The 18,952-nt window shown below is 42.8% G+C and overlaps 2 protein-coding genes across 10 annotated transcripts in view; both read right to left on the reverse strand.

Moving 5' to 3' along the window:
* Positions 1-149: 149 nt before the first annotated feature.
* On the reverse strand, positions 150-13,901 carry pecam1b (platelet and endothelial cell adhesion molecule 1b). 9 transcript variants are annotated; one of them, XM_062564611.1, is made up of 16 exons: positions 13,733-13,900; positions 13,582-13,617; positions 10,729-11,025; positions 10,138-10,428; positions 9,779-10,048; positions 9,104-9,376; positions 8,036-8,314; positions 7,441-7,719; positions 6,333-6,434; positions 6,181-6,211; positions 5,294-5,373; positions 3,205-3,258; positions 2,691-2,780; positions 2,136-2,192; positions 1,691-1,713; positions 150-918 (listed from the first exon to the last, which is right to left on the reverse strand). In XM_062564611.1, exons 1-16 carry the CDS (start codon positions 13,773-13,775, stop codon positions 817-819), a joined length of 2,307 nt encoding a protein of 768 aa, XP_062420595.1. In that variant the 5' UTR covers positions 13,776-13,900; the 3' UTR covers positions 150-816. The 9 variants fall into 9 exon arrangements, 7 of the variants coding, with proteins under 7 accessions (XP_062420595.1, XP_062420596.1, XP_062420597.1 ...); XM_062564612.1 differs by lacking the exons at positions 5,294-5,373; positions 6,181-6,211; XM_062564613.1 differs by lacking the exons at positions 5,294-5,373; positions 6,181-6,211; positions 6,333-6,434.
* A 1,011-nt stretch (positions 13,902-14,912) lies between these two features.
* Positions 14,913-18,952, reverse strand: part of rptor (regulatory associated protein of MTOR, complex 1) — a 103,874-nt gene continuing 99,834 nt past the window's right edge. Inside the window, exons 33-36 of the mRNA XM_037471005.2 lie at positions 18,281-18,367; positions 18,083-18,199; positions 17,740-17,869; positions 14,913-17,346 (exon numbers count right to left, since the gene is read on the reverse strand). Coding sequence (XP_037326902.2) covers positions 17,278-17,346; positions 17,740-17,869; positions 18,083-18,199; positions 18,281-18,367 — 403 coding nt within the window. The 3' untranslated portion in view covers positions 14,913-17,277. The remainder of the gene's footprint in view (positions 17,347-17,739; positions 17,870-18,082; positions 18,200-18,280; positions 18,368-18,952) is intronic.

Below are 18,952 nucleotides of genomic sequence, written 5' to 3' on the forward strand. Positions count from 1 at the left end.
CCATTTACTTTAAGATATTTTACTTACCTTTAAAAAAAAAGTAAAACAGTCAAACCACAGTGTAAAGAATATTCTGTTACCTGAAAAAGTAGGATTATAATTAATGTACATGTAATGTGGTACAAAACTAGTAGTCAATATCTGGAATGCCCCAATTCAGAATAACTTTAATACTGGAATGTCATTATTCATACATTCATGTCTTCATCAGAAAACGATGAGTTTTTAAAATGTATTTGTTTAGTCCTTTGAGCAACGTAGACAGTTTTCCTTCTTTAAGAGAAGGGAGAGATCTCTACAGCTGATGTCTCAAAACTAGCAAACTCCCACAAAAACAATTTAAATTAAATAAATAGGACTTAGAAGAGGAACAACATTTATTTTGAATTTAGGATGAACATTTGCTTTAAAGAGACAGCAAAATTAGAGCATTTAAACAACTTCTAGTAGCTTTTCTAGTAGAAAACCCCAAATACAATCCTTCACTTGAAAATGAGGACAGTTCATCTCTCTTTTAATTTCATTTTACACACACCTTCTTCTGCTGGTCTTTAACTCGTTGACATGAATATGGGGACCATACAATCATTTCAGTGAGTTTGAACTCTGCAACAAATGCATATGGAAAAAAACGCCACTTAAACTGTTGTTCAGTTACCACTCTTCATTGATACAACTATATTCATAGCTGATTCAGCACTCAATTATTTACCAGATTAGAAACCGAGATTGTATTCAATAAAGATGGGGAAAAAATGTGGTTACGAGATGGAAGTGGAGACAAACGGCGCGTGAAGAGAAGAAGGCGATAATCCACTAATCCACCTGTACAGGAAGGTCTTGGTGGTTGTTGACCTCTCGAAGGTAATTGTTGACCTCAGGTTGTTCACTGTTGAGCTCGGCGTACTGTACTGAACCCTGCGAGCCCACAAAAGAGAAAATTAAACACCAGCTCGGCCCGAGTTATTTATTATCTTGATCCTTAAACACTGAAAACTACTACTATGTAAAAAGGATGAGATTATAAAAACGTTTTTGTGGCTCCTGTTGATGTGCAAAACAATTCCTCCTTCATTAGCACAGATCTTATTTATAAGTTCTAATCTTAGTTCTTAATGGAGCAAAACCTAATAAATTTCTTTCAGAGAATGCTCTGTCTGCTGAACATCAGTTTCCCGAGTAGCAGACAAGCATAAACTCTCATAATCTTCCATCAAGAAGATGCACTGATGAAAGAATCCCCCATTTTTAGATAGTGATGTCACATGCTTACTGTGTGACTCCACTCTCGCTAGCTGCCCCCAACACCATGTAGGGTCAAACAGGGCGTGTGAGCAGCGGTGATTAAGGCATGCTGGGGGACAGTTTGCTGGCTGAGATGGGCTTTGAGGTAATTCGACTGGGCCACAGGACTGATCTGATGGGGCGATGGGGAAGGAAGCCCCACCCTGAAAGCCTTTGTGGGCCGTTTCCGCTTGCCGCTCGGGATTATCAGACTGCGAGGCATCGTTGTGACCGGGAGGCGGCCCGCACACAGACGCACAAGGGGCATTTTAAGTCTGTCAGTGTACAAATCACATACGTATAATACATCCAGTGCTTCAGGAGAAGTAAACCAAAAAAATGCCCAACTATAATGATGATAGGCAGCACCAAGAACATGAGTGTGGTTGTGCGAACAATTACTCACATAGTCATGAGGGTCAGCAGCACCTAAAGGCAAAAGCAGCAAAGGTTAGCGTGTGTGTGGCATTGTGTCCTGCTCACCTCACAGTTATGCATCGGTGACGCCTCACTTGAGTCATGATGACTTGACTGAGCTGGCTGACTCACACCTTCTTCCTCTGCTGAGGCGAAATGCTTCAACCACTAAGTTATGTCACCTTCCTCTGAGTCAAAACTTAAAATGTTCCCTCTCAGCTCAGTATTCTTCTGCTGTGTGATAGACATCCAGCGCCCGGCTGATGTTTTCAGTAGCAGGAAATGCCTGCCAGCAGTAACAGGATATAGTCACGGTTCTCTAGCTGTCCTGGGTAAACTGCCCATCTAAGCAACTCGCCAGTAAAGTGACAGTTAAAATCCGTTGTCAAAAATCAAAATAGTCATCTGTGCAACTTTTAAAATGTCAAACTCACCATCTGGGGAGTTTTGCAGCTCGCTATACACGGTCTCTGTGCCTTTTTTCAGGGGGACTGTTGATAATAAAGAGAAACACATTGGCCTCCTTGTGCATCAAAGAACACATTTGTAGCAGCTATCTGTGTGTTAGATCTATCATGAGCAAAAAAAAGAAGGCGGGTTGTGTCAAATTCTATAACGACCTCCTTGGGCCCCCCCCCCTCCCCCGGGACCCTGAGTACAGAGGACCGCAGCGAAGAAGGAGCCAGTATCATAAACCAGCCGGGCAATTAGCTCAACCCTTCCTGTTTATGTGGTCTGAAATGGTTTTTAGAAATCCCTGCAGTTGAAGCAACTTGGAGATGTATTAATTATGGGTAATTATGCTCCTCCCAGGAAGTGTTGGTCTAAATGATCAACTGTAAAAGAATGAGGGCAAAACAGGGACAAACGTTCCTCTATAGATCATCGTAATGGAAGAGAATGTGCAGAATGGTTAAGGGAAATAAAAAGGGACAAAAAGTTCTCAGCAGGAGATGGATTCCAAACAACATATTTTCTTTTATGTTCACCTCTTGTAGGATCTACTGGCCGAGGATGCACCACCTCAGTGTACTCCACATCCGGCTCCTTGGACGCCACGCTGCTCTCCTCGTCATTCACTGTGGGCAAATACATAAACTGTAACCGCACATGTAGGAAGACCAGACCTCCCAACAAAATGTGCAGTAGTCCTCGAAAATCTGACTTAAAACAAGTTTTGATTAGTTTAAACCTAATAAACCATCAAATGCGGATTGGTGTTGCTTACAGATGGGCATGCTGCGAAGCAAAGGAGTTTTACACTGCTATCCTATAAAAACATTCACAGAGAGAAATTAAACCATTCGTTACTGACGCAGATTCCTGGGACCAGCCAAAAATAATAAGAAAAAGATAGTGGAAGGTAGTGGAAAGTAGACCACATTGTTATGACTGTTGTTACTGTGCTACTGATCGTACTGAACCAGTTGGCCAACCTCATGTCTACTTGCATTTTTTCAACATTAATCTAAAGGTATTGTACTAATTTTAAGCCGGGCTCACCTTCTTCAGGTGGTCGCTCGCTCCACACACTGACTGTAGCTCTGTCCAACCTAACTGTGAAACACAGAAGGACAAACATCAAAAGCCATTCAAAACATACCAGATTATTAAATTGTAAGAATTCTGCACTATTAGGTATAAGACATATACCCTAATAACTAAGTATGATGCCAGCTGACATCTAGGCAAAGGTTTTTTTAAGTCATTCTTAAAGGAAGTTGCAGAAAACATGCGTATTTGCTTTCTTGCTTAGAGTTATATGGTGAAACCAATACAACTCTTTATCTTTTCACTTTGAAGGCACTGCCAGCAAAAAGTTAGCTGAGCTTAGCATTACGTCTAGAAAGAGACCAGACCAGTTCGATCTTAGTGTAAAAAAAAAAAGTTATTTCAAAATGTATTTATACATGATTTAAACATTTTTTTTACAAACTAGTCCAAATGGTTCTTTGCGGCACATCTCGAAAAATTGCACTTCAGTACATATTATAATATAACCGGAAACAAAAGAGCAGATTTCATCTGGTAAATACAGAAACCTGCTGCTGCTTTGTGCACAATAGGAAGTTAGTTGAGCAGCTACCGCACAATACGTTTCTGGCTAAAACGACTTCCCATTAAAACTTCCCAGTTGGTAATGTAATCTCACACACAGCTCAGGCAAGGCACATGTGATTCATTTCCTGCGCCTGCTGCATGCATTCAAACTTGCATAGGCCTTAACAAAATAAGCCCCCCCCCCCCCCCAGCACCACCCGTTTTATCAACACTGACCGGCTCTCTGCCAAAAAACGTTTTGCAGATTCCATTGTTTCAACATTTTAAGGTGTTTATTGCGTGTTCCTTTTCAGGACATGAATCAACCAAATGTTATGTTGGTACCCTGGTCTTGGATGTAGGCTTAGTTTGGTCATGATGCTATAATGGGAGATTAATGCAGGTGTGATAATGATACTATGGTTCTCTTGGACTGCATTTTGTGCGGTATGAAAGTCTTTAGCCTAAGATAAAATTCCTGGAGCAAAATAAATGCTACTGACACACTTCTAAATAAAACCATCGTCTTTATTCTACAAGTGTCTCTTCCAACCAGTCAGGGGATCGACCACAAATATATACACATATTTCCTTTGATGGTGATAAAATGTATATACAAATCAATCAAGGCGATGTAGACATGCACACGAGACAAACAGAGGAGTTGTAATACTGAAGGACACAAAATCACACGGACTTCATGATGGAGGAAATAAAGGACAAAGACTATTATGTGAAATGCATCTGGATTGCAGGTGGAGGGGACAGGGAGCAGCAGGTCCTGGTTTATATGATTTCATAAAACGACCCTCTTTTTATGCTCAGAAAAGTCATCACTGAAGATGATGGGTCTAAATCCTTGACATTACTGCCTCTTGTGTTATTTTCCATTCTTGCTTTAAAATAACTTTCATAGAACTTTCTTCTGAAAAATGTTTTTATTTTATTTAAATTTTATTTTTCAAGTCCTGCCCATTTTGGGGGCATCTCTACACTGTGGCTGGGATACTGTAGCTGCTCCTGTTGCTGTTGTCAACGTGAAACGACGTCACGCTATATCGCACCCCATTGGTCCCTCTCCCCTCCATGCCATCATAGATTGGAGCTGCGCCTGGAAGAAGATGATAATTGGGGCCCTAAATAGTTTGCAACAATTGACAATCTCACGTAATTAGATTGAACTACTTAAGCAGGTTCTTCCAACAACATTCCTGCTTTTCCTGCGTCTTTAAATACACACTTAGACACAAACACAATGTGCATGCAACAAGAAGGTCAGAGACCGACAAAGACAATGAGCTCAAACAAATATGCGACGCATGCACATTAACTAACAGGATGTCAACTGGAAAGCAACAATGATAAACAGTGGCAGCCAGGTTCACCGCAACATGGGTCCTGCATGCATGTGAGAACATCGTGGGGTGGAAATGGATTTGGATGACTACAGCAGGGATCATGCTACGGATGAGGCAGGAGACTCGTGGCTGTTAAGATGATGACTGATGAGGACAATCGGTGGAACAAAGGCAGAGTAGTAAAACCAAGCTACCTGTGGCTGCGTTATAAACCTCTGTGTCGTGGGTTAGATTCACTGCTAAAGAGTCATCTGATTTAGGGCTCGCAGGCTTTCTGAGAGATGGTAAAAATAAAGTCAAGTCTGCAGCACTGACATAAATCTAATAAATGCCAAAATAATCTACAGCATGAAAAATATGTGCAATGAATGCTGATACGAACTAATAATGAACTTCAAGAACCATACTGGTGGCCTTAAAATAAACCTTTTTATGTTTTTGTGGACTTTCATTATAGTTATTTTATCTCTAATACAGAACATACCTCTCTACCATCAAACATGCATGCACAGTTAATTCTATTTCAATATCCAAGCACCTCTGAGTTTCTCTTCTCTTATGTGCACTAGTACTACACACTATCATTGTCCAGTATATTAAATACATTTTACACAAAATCAAAGTTATGTTTCTGATGTGGGTCAAATCACCAAGACATCTTATCAGCACAAAATGACTGATGAATGAAGATATTTTTTGCTATTTTTATGAAACTTATTGATTGACTTGGCTATTTTTCTTAATAACACGAATGGATTAATATATATTACATTTATTATATAATAATAAATAATAAACAAAAAACAGGACTAAATAAATTACGTAATTGCAATTTATCGCCTATAAATAGTTAAATCTTGTTTGTTTAATTCCTGCTAATTATATAAAAATCTAGTTTAAGGGAGAGTTAAGTGACAAAGTCTTGGCCAGAGTTACAAAACAAACATGGAGAACAACCAGTATGGTTCTGTGAAGGGGAAAAATAAAGGAAACATAACACTGATACACCCTCATCTACACTGTCAATAACTTCTACAGTAAGTGTCACATTCAGAGGAATCAAGTAGTCGAGCCAACTCACACTGACAATTCAGCAGCTGCTTCTCTTTTACCTACAATAAGAGGGGACATGTGAGAAGAAGAGCAGGAGGAAGTGGGTGAAGGACGGGTTGGTTTTCAGACACAGTTAGACGAAAGAAGGCTGAGCAGCTGAAGTGCTGTAGGTCTCTCTACCTCTCTTGGATCTGAAGCACAGCACAGACACAACCACCAACACAAACAGCGTCAGGAGACAGAAACCACCGATCACCAGTTTTTTCCACAATGCCAGGTGCACTATGGAACAGGGGGGAGAGAGAGAGAGACACACACAAAGAAAGGAGAAGTCAGAGACAAATAGGAAAACACAGGGGAACGAATAAAGTGGGACATGTTGGCAAAGGTTATTTCAGACAGGAAATCAAAGTGAAAAAATATAAAAGATTTGAAAAGCACACAAAAAAATGGTACAAAGATCAAAATAGCTTGACACTTTTTTAGAAAAGCTTTCTAATGAGTGCTTCTTCCTTTGAATTCTGAGAAACTGACTCCATAACCGGTAGCTTTTTCAGCATTTGGGCAGTCGGAGTTCTTGCTTCTCGGGTCAATAAAAACCAGCTAGAAAGAGAACGTTTTTACCGGTGGTGCTTGCTATATTTGGACTCCACCGTCAACACACAAAGAGGTGAGTCAGGAGGTCACAGGGCTGATTTGCAGCCATTTGCAATTTGTGCCTCTCTCTTGATATGGAAGGATTTTTCCAGAAGGTTCTTTGCAGAGACACTTGAAACTGCTCATACAAAAGCAATCCTTGAACAAGGCTCCGTCTAAAGGCTCAGCGCTTTGAAACAAAACAATGCTGTTTGTTCCGCAATAAAATCGCACCAACCAACAATAACCGGCGGGTCTGTCCTCCCTTCCTACGAGCCTTCTTCATTTTCAGGATTGGGCCGACCACGGCAAACAAAAGCGCCTGATGGGCGTAGCGTGTTCATTTGGAGTAAAACGCTAAAGCAGACACAAGCGCTAACTTACTTAAATACAATGACGAGACCATCATTAAAAATGATTAAACGATAGGGCCTGTTAAACTAGACTGACTGAAATGTACAATCTAATCTGATTAATTCTTTAAATGAAACTACGCTTGAATAGCGGTCTTGAACCAGGACAACATTCAACGTACTTTTACTATCTTCATGTACTTCCTGTTTCATTTTCGTCAACAAGGGACCTTCCTCTTTTTTCTTTTTTTTCCTGCATGGCCCAGGGGTCAAAGGTCAGGCGTGCCGATTGGTCTCACCCTCTATGGTGACGCGCTCGCTGCGGACAGCGTTGTTGGCGTGGTTGACGGCCTCGCAGTAGTACACGCCGCTGTGCTCCCTGGACAAACGGTGCACCTGGTAGTCACTGTTGTTCTTGCTGGACGTGGTGGTGAACAAAGGCTGCTCGGTGCCCACCCTGTACCACTTAAAGGTGACCGGCGGCGTGCCTCGGACGCCACATATGAGGAGGAGATTGTCCTCCTCCGATATCTCCGGCAGGTGGGGGATGACGGTGAGAATCGGGTGGCTCAGAGGCTCTAAAAGAGGAAAGTGGAGAGAACATTAATTATCAACACCGTCAATAAAACGAGACCCAAGGAACGCTCCGTCAAACACCGTTTCAGAGGTCAGGAATGGACCTTCAACCTCAAATGTTTCGCTAAAATGGAAGTCTTTTTTAAGTGGCAATTCAAATTAGCCGAGGAAGGTCACGTGATATGACCTTCAGAACAACTACTGTGTGTCCATTGAGGTCCATTGAGTGTTATGCCAATAGTTCAGTGGGACTGATTTGGCAAAGCAAAGCAAAGAATACACTAACCATGTAAAACGAATGGACTGAGGAACATTTACCTATGACAGTGGCGTCGAGTCCTCTACTGGACGCCGCATCCCTGCCGCTGTTCTTTGCCTCGCACGTGAACTTGCTTATTTCGTCGGGCCGCTCGACGCTGACTGTGAAGAGAGCTGGTTGAGAGGGCTGCGTGACGGCTGCAGTGCTCAGCGGGTCGTGCCCCTTCAGCAGGGTGTAGTTTATTGGCAGGCTGCCGACGTCCGACTGACAGAGGATCTTAAAAGGCTTCCCCAGGACGGCTCGGCCCTCCACCGAGATCTTTGGAGTGGAGACAGCAACTAAGGGGGAAGGACAAAATAATAAATGGTTTTCCTTTGGGCAAATGTGTACAAACTTTTGAACTGTAGTTTGCCTTCGCGAGGCCAGTTAATGGTGAATCCCCTAAAAACGATGATCCTCGGCCTTTGTTTAATGTTATCAAAAAGTTCATTATTCTGCTTATTTAAATGTCAAACAAGATCATCGTCAAACTGAGATTAGTCTCCTTGTAGTTCTGGTTTTGGTCTCTACCAACTCTGGGGGAATTATCTGGGTCTTCAGAAAACTTTCTACAGAAGGAAGTTGCCAAAGAAAAGGCAAAAGAGCATTGAGAGTGTGAACCAAAATTATAAATCAAACTAATGAGCTGAAAGCTAATGGAGCTCTCCACGGAGGTGAGGAGAGGTGCCGGTGATAATTCTCATTCCACACAGTCATTTGTTCATTTGCTAATACATAAATTCTGAAAATAGCCCTTTTGAGTTGGGATTTAATTCCTATTTGCTCAGATGTTGTGTGTTAAGCTTTTTGCTGGATATTCAGTCACACATCCATTGGGTGAGTTAAGACAATACAAATTTTAGAGATGTAGTCTAACTACATATTTTTTCTCCCTGTTTTACATTCACTTTGATGAAATAAATGCTGAATCTGAACACGAGAGGGTTATTAAAAATTCAGGAAAGTGGCATCATTTATGTCATTGAATCTATGAAAAAAAAGAAGCTAAAATGTAAAACATTTAGGTTATGGGGTGCTTGTTTAGAAAGGGTTTTAAAAACCCCACTTAACTTAAAGCGATCAGGTACCTTTAGGACGCACGGTCAAGGGTTCACTGTGCTTCTCAACGCCCTTGGCCCGAGCAACGCAGGTGTAGTTGAAATTGTGCGGCGGGGCCCGGCCAGAAAATATTCCAGTGCCTCCGGAGACCAGAAGGCTTCCGGGTGGATCGAGAGCATAGGTCAACTCCTCCTGGTCGAGTCTCACTGAAGCAGAGCTCTCACTTTTACAGGTCAAAGTGATATTTTCCCTTTGAAATACTTCAGCAGGAGATACGGTGAGCGTGGGCACCGAAAACAGCTCTGTGGACAGATTTAGAAGTTATTATCTAAATCATTTTACCTAACAGTCTAATTGCTGACATTATAAGAAGCTTATGAAAATGAAAAAATGTAGTCAAAGATTTGTAAAAACTCAAAAACAACAAATACTACTGATAATTTAAAATGAAGGTCACAGTATACATTTCTCCTGGATTAGTGTCCCCATTAGCTGCTGTGTACAAACTCTTGTAATAGTATGATCCAAGGGACTCGATTTGAATTAAAAATGCTCAATTACACATCTGATAACCTTTTGCTATTTTTTTTCAGTTTTGGAGCTCCATAAAAATGTAGTAAATTCCTTTAATAGCTTTATCCTTTAAAAATGGTGGTGACCAATCAGATTGTGTGCACACACAGGCCTTTCTTCAGTCCACTCACCAGTCACTGAAATTCTCCCCGTGTCAGATTTCACGACGTCTCCCACCTCTAATCTGCACTCAAAGTCCCTAATGTCCTCAGCCAGGGCGATGCTGCTGTAGTTGACTTCGGTGTCTCCCCTGCTGAGAAGCTGGTTCCCTCGGCTTAGATAGAAGTGCACACCTTCGTAGGTGGGCAGAAGGTTTTTCGCGGTGCATGAGATGGAGAGTTTGTCTCCTTCGTAGATGGTGGAATGGGGTAGGATCTCCAAAACGGCTGCAACGGGAAGCTCTAAGGAGACAAAGACATATGAAGGAAAAGCCCAGCGATGGCTCAAAATGCAGCGAAAAATAAAGATGCATTTTCAAAATGCCTCTCACCTTTGACTGAAACTACGACAGCGCTGCTTTCTTCAGACTTAAAGGACTCTGGCGTTACGAGGACAGTGTACGCACAGTGAATTCTGTGGATGCCGGCGGTTCTGAAGCTTAGCTTGACCTCTGCCTGGTTAGCGTTGACCTGCGCTCTGTCCTGTGGAGTCATCTCCGTGGAGTCCTCGTAGAAGTAGAAGAAGATGGAGCCCGTCTCGCCATGCGCCGTGCACGTGGCTGTTGTTTCCTCCCCTTCAGTGACCACACCCTTGTTAACGTGGAGAACTGGTTTTGACAGCCCTGAGGACCCAATGTGTGAGAAATGTGCTCAGATTGAGTTTGTCAATGCTGAAAAATGTAAACAAATATGGAGGAGCACACTCTGCAACCAGTGTTGCAGACATGGGATTTCAAATCATGCACGTGATAGTTCATTATTAACGGATTTTAACAGAAACTAATTGTGTAAAAGCAGAAATATAGTTTGTTTGCAGTGCACTGCTGAGCTGAATCACAGCTCTTACTCAGTTCTAGCCTTTCAACTGTATCTGACCTCATTGGCAGATAACACCACTCCTGTATCCATAGCAACAAACCAACCTGTGACTGTGAGTTTCCTGGCTGCGCTGGTCATTGGTTTCCCCTCAATGTTGATCTTGCACCAGTATTTGCCGGTGTTGGAGACCCTGACCCCGGACAGGCGGTACAGGAGGTCCTCCGAGCTGCTGGAGTTCTTGGTGTAGACTGTGATGCCGTCCTTGTATATTGTGTACTCACGACTCAGCGGCTCCAGCCCAAAGCTGCTGACATTGGCCTGGCATCTCAGTGTCACACTGGTGTCGCGGGACACGATACTACTGGGCTCGATGGACAGGGCGATGTCTTTTATTGTGAACGCTAGGGAGTGAAAGCAGAAATGAATGAATTGAGCCTAATAAGCATATCCAAAGCACTAAAATTGCCTTACTTTTCTACAATTCTGCTATAATGTAAATCCGACAAATTGGGCTTTAAACAGATACTGTTAAAGAGCAAAATAAATATTACAACGTTTTTGTTCCTTTACTAGTTAAGGTTATATAATGTTAGCTTATTTCTTCTCTAAATTGCATATTGAAGACTTACTGCCTTATTTGAATGATGCCAGTTAAACTGTGGACAAATACAGTATATGTTGTAGTCCTTTCTTTACGTCTAGAAAGTGTATATTCCCATGTTCATCTGTGTCCATGACACCTGTACCGTACACTATGTCCTATGTAGAGGGTCCAAACCATTACAAACAGAACAACTGCATTACCGTACTGCATTATTAGTAATTGCCTTTTCTTTTTAAGTGTAGGGTAATTAAAGTGGATTGAATAGAATGTCTTCATTATCACTCTCTCTTTCCAATAAAATCATCCCTCCCTCCGGGCCGTCTTGCTGGCATATGCGTTAATTAAAGTTAAATCGATGCGGCACTCAGGAAGCTGGTGGGTTACCATGGAATTTCATCAGTCAAATATGCAACTCAGTAGTAAGTAGATAAGAAAGAACATATTGCGTCTATTTGTAGCGGGATGTGCTGGAAGCTGCTTTGAGGCTTTGTCGGAGTATAGAGGGCTTGATGAATGTGATTAGTAGGTCTCAGGTTTTGGCATCTTCCAACCGTCACACTCAGGGGCTTTGATGGTTCAATACGTTCACTCCTCTTACAGGTTGAAATTGTTCATCCTTACAGGAGAAAGGTGAGCCAACCCTGTGGCTACAGCTACAGGAAGTTTGTGTTGGTGGCTAATTTATTTTCTAAATCAAAACACTGTGAATCTCTTCACAGTTATGAACAACGCTTTGTTCCCAGCGTCATTGTCTCTGGATTAATTGAAGCAGCCTGACTGCGTCATTCAGGTGGGTCCATCGCTCTGATGATCACCCGATCCCAAAGCCTTGAATAGTCAAAATACTCCTGTGATTCACGGCACAAACAAGTGCAAAGTAATCATGGATCCACGCGGGACACCTGTGGTCACATTCACAAATGTAGAAGCCACTGTTCCACACTGAGGAGAAAACCTTTTGTCCTTTAGAAAGTAACTAAACTAAATGTAAAACAACTTTGTGTTCCCCAGTGTGAACCAGACAGAAAGCATCTGCACATCTCCCATCTGGTTGAGTATCAGAGACAACAGGCGGCTGCTGCTGACGCTCAGACCAGGGTGTTGTGAGGCTGTAAACAAAGCTGCAAAACAAGGGGGAAATGGGCAGGAAAAGCACTTTGTCAGACAAACAGTCCACCCGGGGGACCTATCACCATTTTCAGAGCCTGCTGAATCTGGACCGCACCCAGCATCACTCAGCAGGACGTGGCCGGGCTGATGATGAGAAAACGCGCAGGGCAGAGATTTGCTATCGGCTCTCGATGGGCCGCGTGAGTTGTGGCAGGTAAACGCAGAAAAACCAACCACGGACATTTACTCAATTACTCCACTAACACATTTCAGATCCACTGCACTACATTTCAGAGTGAAGCAATGCGAGTTTTACTTCGAAAACGTAACTCAACCCACTGCATCGTTTTGAAAAATGCAATAAAAGTAGGCAGAGGAGGATGATTTAAATATTGTTAGCATTCTTAACAGAAATGTCATGACTTAGATCATTTTCCAACAGATCAGCACCGGGTGGGCCTCTGGGCTCGTTTAAAAGCTAAAAACAAAATACTTGAAAGCCAAATGTCTATGAATTTGGTAAGAAGGATATCTCCACTGAACATTGTTATATATTACAGATTTATATGACAAACTTTTTTCTTCTATCCTATTCCATCATCTCGTAGCCCCTCCGATTAATCTTGTGAGCCATGCTGGAATGCTAGAAAGCACATGACTAAACTACCCAACTGTTAAATAAATGAGCTTCACAAGCTACAGCAATAAAGTGATGCCCTAACGTCGGTGTCTGTGTCAAAGACGCAATGTTTTATTATCATATAGATATTTGTATGCAGAATGAGTACTATTCACAGAAAATACTCCTGTCGACTTTTTTTATTGCAGGAAAGTTTATAAAATTACTGAAAATACTGAGCACTTTCTCCCGTCTTCTGGAGTTGCTTTCAACCAACACAAGAGGACAGGGAGGCGTGTGACACTGCTCCCCGACATGTTCCCAACGCTTCCTTCCAAGGAGCCACTGGACTCCAATGACTCAATCTAAGATAACAAACCAGAGCGTGACCATGGCTGTCTCTCCTGGCTTCGTGTTCGGGAGGGTTTTTTAGTGGATGACAAATCATTGAAAAGTCTTCCAACTCAATAACTTTGTGTGTATGAACCAATAAAGCAATCGTGTTCCATCAACATTGGGCGCTGTTTAAACTCAACTTTCTCCTCCAACTGGCCCCATCCCAAAGAAGGACACCCACTGATCTGGTCTGCATGCGAAGTGTAATCTATGTCGGATCGTACTTACAGCGCTGGGCCTTCACCACACTGCCTGGATGGAAGTCTTGGAGCAAGATAAGAAAGTAAAGCACCACGTTAGAGACAAATCTTTCAACCACATCCCCACAGAGAAGTCCAACGAGTCCCAGCAGGAGGAGATGGAAGGTCATTGGTCTTACGGCTGCACAGGAGCGCGGAGGTGAGCAGTAGTAGCAACCCCATCCTGTCTGAGGAACGCCGAGGCTCCCAACGCTGCCGGCTGTCTCCGTGGTTAACAGGATTGTGACTTTGCTGGTTGATGGGTGATGTATGTGTGTCTGTGTGTGTGTGTGTGTGTGGGGGTGGTCGGGGGCAGATCCGACTCTGGTGGGCGGGAGCAGACACAAAGGTGCAGCGGCCCCTCAGTGGTCAGCAAACAGCGGCGGTTATCAACGCCGAGCAGCCGTTGGCTTGGCTAATTTGCCAGGAAGTGAGTGTTGTTTCCTCAGGATGTTCACGCCACTCGGCCCTTGCTGTTGTGGAATGTTCTTCTGTCATCGCGGTCATGTGCGCGCGCGTATTGTTCATTTCGAACGGTAGTCCCAAAAACGTTGTACTGCTTGGGGTGCAGTGGTGAATCCCAAGCCGGTGACCTTTGACCTCTGCCTAGCCCGGTGCAGGCAGAGGGATGAACTGGGCGGGCAGAACGGTCTCCGTGAAGCAAAGCTCATTTCCTGAAGGGAAGATAAAGGTTTAGCTCAGCCACTGAAGGGTTTTCTCAGACATAAATCTCAGCTCGTACATGACGCCGATAGGTGGAGCTGGTTTCTGGTGCACATTCTTTTCTTCATGAGCAGCCCGGAAGAGGCCCTGTACAACTACTGAGAACCGTCCCATTTCCTCACCTCACCTCACGATACAAATCCCCGAACAAGTGATCAATAGCAAATAAATACATGTGACATGAATAAAAACCAATATATGAATACCTAAAGTGATAGAAACTAATTCAGAGCACATCTATTTATCCAGAGCTTTTAACATGGTGACAGCAGAGCGGGCAGCTAACAGCTAACATGGAATTGCATGGACAGTACAAACAACAACAAATTAAAGTAAATATTATTATATATTACAGCCTGGGACTCAATGTCATTTGAATGAAGTTTTGTTTTTTAAAAATCGTCTTCTTTGGATGTTTAACATGTTTTCAAATGTAAAAAAACTGCAACACATTTAAATATATTAAAACCTACACTACACAAATAAAATCCCCAATGACATTTCAGCCAGGACAGTGTGCTTCGCTGAGATATGAACTCGCGTGGATTAAGATGAGTGGCGCACAGCATGTGTAAAATGCCAGGAACAGACAAAATCCAGTGTTGTATTTGGTTTATTTCATCTCCTGACTTATAAACCATCAGCAAAGCAGTCACAGAGAAAGATCTGATTGTTTTCATGTTTCCTTTACTACTCTGTTAAAGTCTTTTTTTTCCAGGATCTAAAATCGTAAAACTCAAAGCAGGATTGAGATGAATGTGATTCTGAGCAAATGGTCCGGCGCCAAATGACATAACTATGGCCGAGCCGCGCAGAGCGCAGTGACGGCTTGATGGTGACAACTTAAACTGCAGGGGGGTACAGGGGGGGGGGCTGTTGGGGTAAACTGGGGATGACTCGAGGCAAGGATAGTGTGCAGTGTGTGTGTGTGTGTGTGTGTGTGTGTGAGAGAGGGTAAGGCTGCCCCTCTTTTTTCCCCCCATTCAACCTCACTGAGGCAAACAAAATGCCAGCGGATTTTAAAACAGAAAATTACAAAACAGAAAAAGAACAAAATATTTTAAAAAGCTTAATAAGCAAAGCTGCAGCCCCAAGGAAGAGGCACATTTACGGTGATACTGCACAAAATATAACAAACAAACTGGGCACTTCCCTTTGAATCAAAGAGGCACCTTGCCAAACAGCACCAACCATGACATTTGTGTCATAAATGTGTCCATGATCTGATGATCTCATCACTGCACGCGCCTGTCCATCATGCTGCAGACACTTCGGAGGCTGGCAGTTGTTGACGTTGGCTAGAGGTGGCTCATTAAGTACCTGAGCTGGATGTAGGACTCGACACTAAAACTTGACACAGTGAGCACATACAGGTAGAGAGAGAGTGTCACAGCAGTGATGTCACCGATTAACATGCAACTCACTTTAGGCCTTCAACTTTGTTTAACAAAATAAAAACCAAACAAGCCTGGCGGTAAAATCAAAATGAAAATTCAAAGGGGAAAAAAACATTACAGGGGGTATTATTATCAAAATGAAAGGTGACCCTGACAGGGACGAGCATGTGATTCCTGTTGGGATGAATCACTCATTGTGGTCACATGAGTAACGAGGGTCAACTTCCGTTTATGAAGCCAGTGCAAGTGAAGAAATAAAAGGTACAAATATATTAGGGCTTCCTTTGTAATCTTTTGATATGGAGGACCTTTTGATTACTGTAGTTAGAAGTGAATCACAGAAAACTTTATTCATCTGATGTCTTAATGACCCAACCCTCCAGGACGGTGTATAAAAAACTAAGCTGGGAATGAGTTTGTTTGATTTGCTTAATTGTGGCCCCTTTGGATGCTGTAGCGGGGTTTTTGGGGAGTTCATCAGTCGGAAGCTATTGATGCTGTAATCACCTTCAAACTGAAACATTTGTTTGACACTGAATCGTGTGAGATTTTTATTGCTTTGCAGGGCGAGCGGGCAGGTACCGCAGGCTCCCTGGAGGACTAGGTGCTTAGTATTTATCTATTTAGCCCGCCTCTCACTGTGCTGGATATAATAATTTGTATCATCCCTGGGGCAACTGAGGTTCTTTCCTTTTACAGTCAATACATAAAAAAACAAACAAACAAAAAGACCCCCTTATTAACAAAAACAGGGCTTGTATGGAAAATGTGATTATGTTTGGCATACTGGGTCAGGGGAAGCAAGATGGAGAGTTTGAGCATGGGAGCAGGCATCTTTTTTGGGCATCTATTAAGTCCAAGGCATGAAGGCCCACTGCGGGGCACATGTGTGCTGTAATCCACTTAAACACACACACACACACACACACACACACACACTCATCAAGTCAGCCTGGTCGTCAGAATGAGCACAGTCAAAGTAGCAAAACTCTGTCCTTTGGCTGCGAGACGGCCATTCAAAATATTTCACGTACACGACGGGGTCCAGCGGGGGGGGCGAGCCTGTGTTTCCCGCACCATCAAACGAGATTGAACAGTGCACGTGCCCCCCCCACCGGGCGACCTGCCCCTCCCTCGCCCCGCATAGTTTTGCAGGGGTCACAGTTCGTTCTGTCAGAGATGCTCGCTGGCTGTGCGGTGGGTACCACTTCTTTAAAATAGAACCTCTATTCATCTGTATGCGCTATTTAAATATACACACTCCTGAGCACAGCCAAGACTACAATCATTAGCATCAGAACAATAAACAGAATAATAATTATATATGTATATATAGATACATACATACATGTGTATATCTATATAGATATATAATGTATATATATATATATGTATATGTAGTCGTTCATTCGTAGTTTTCGTCAGCAGCCATCACTAGAACATTCAGGGTGGTAATTGCATATGTACAAGAAAAACGTCCTTTACATCCCAGAGCTCGAGGCTGTGGTTCAGAAGTCAAATGTGGTGGAGTTGTTGGGGAAGGCTTGTTGATGGAAGCTGGTGTGTTATCTGAGCCTCTTCTCTGCGGAGTAGATGGACATGTAGTAGTCGTTGCTGCCTACCGCCAAGTGGGGCTGGGGGGAGACAGAGATTATTTGATTATACAAAAGAAGCAACATTTGCATGAATTCGTAGTGTTCCTGAGCGCCTGCACAACGACCATCTACTCTCCTTTTAGCCGTTTTGGTCTCCACCTAATCTGGCATATTCACCATCTATTTATTTACTTGGTCCCTTTGCTTTTTAGTGTTGGACATAAAAATAGTATAAAATAGGTTTTGTGCACCAATTTCTGTGAAAAAAAGGCTGCTGATGAGAGTGAAGTTGCAGGCTGAAAAAGAGGGCTAAAAGAGGCTAAAAAGCTGTGTTACGCTGTGAGGTGTTTATTCCCTGTGGGTATATATAGTGGTAGGGGACACCCTGCTATTCATTCCAAGTGAAGCTGTAGCCAGTAAGTGTTAGTTTACCCAGTGAGGATGGAAAGCTAAGCAGCTGATGGCCCCAATCCTTTGTCCCATGAAGCCGTCATAATACTTTATGTTGCTGATCACATCTCCGTTAGAATTGTAGACCGCTATGAACTGGTTCATCGACCCGCTGGAGAACAGAGGATGAGAGAGGGGGAGGGAGAGAGAGAGAGAGACACATTATATCCAATCAATTATATACAGGGTGTATTGTATTTATTTTGTAGTGACATTTAACCTTCTGCTGGTAGTATCCAGTTATATTAGTTTTATTAGCCAAGCCTAATAAAAACAGAAGAACAATATTTTACCCTTCTTGTGTATCTACGTGTATAAAACTCACCAAGCAAATAGGTTGGCCTGCGGGTGGATGTCCAGGGCTGTCAAACCCTTCACTGTCTGCAGCACGTTGATGGAGTCGGGGCTCCGCGGCTCAAAGAACCGAACATCTCCGTTAACGCTGGGGAGGAAACAACAGAGTGAGTACAGGCAACCACAAAAAAAAAAAAGAGTCAGCGAGGTCAGGTGAGAGAGGGCATACCTGACACTAATAATATGCCCGTCAGTCTCCTTCTGTAGATGAGCTTTGACCACCCAAGCCCCGTGCTCCCTGTAGGTCATAACCCGACTGCAGAAACACACACAAAGGCAACATTTAACAGTGGGTTTCTTCACAGGAAACAGGGCAATAACATCACGGCTGTGGGCCTGTGAACATCCAAAAAAATGAAAAGCATTTATACAAAAATTTCAATCATGAAATATATATTGAGATTCAATAAGTGAGTGAACAATATAGTGAACAATAACAAAACCAAACATTAAAGCGATGACCAAAGGACTTGTAAATGATACAGTTCAACATGTGACACATGTTACAACTCTGTGACACGAGTTGGATTTTTGCTCACAATAAACTAACACTGGAATCATTTTGATGAATTGTATTTGAAATGATGGAGTATGTGTCTTGTTTTGAATTGGTTTAAACAGACTCAACTTGTGTCTGCTGAAGCCCTTCCTCTGGTAAGTCATGCAAAACAGGGCAATAACCTTCTTACCAAGTAAAGAAATACCTCCAGTGAAGAGAAAACAAAGCAGCGCCGAGTGAAAAAAGCATCTCTTTCTGCTGTATTCTGTAGTTAAAGTGAAAAGCCACTGGGTGGCATCATGGGACCTGAAGTAAACAACAGTCTCCCTGAGAGACTAAAGT

The sequence above is a fragment of the Pungitius pungitius genome, chromosome 9 (assembly GCF_949316345.1).
Source record: "Pungitius pungitius chromosome 9, fPunPun2.1, whole genome shotgun sequence".
Taxonomy (NCBI): domain Eukaryota; kingdom Metazoa; phylum Chordata; class Actinopteri; order Perciformes; family Gasterosteidae; genus Pungitius; species Pungitius pungitius.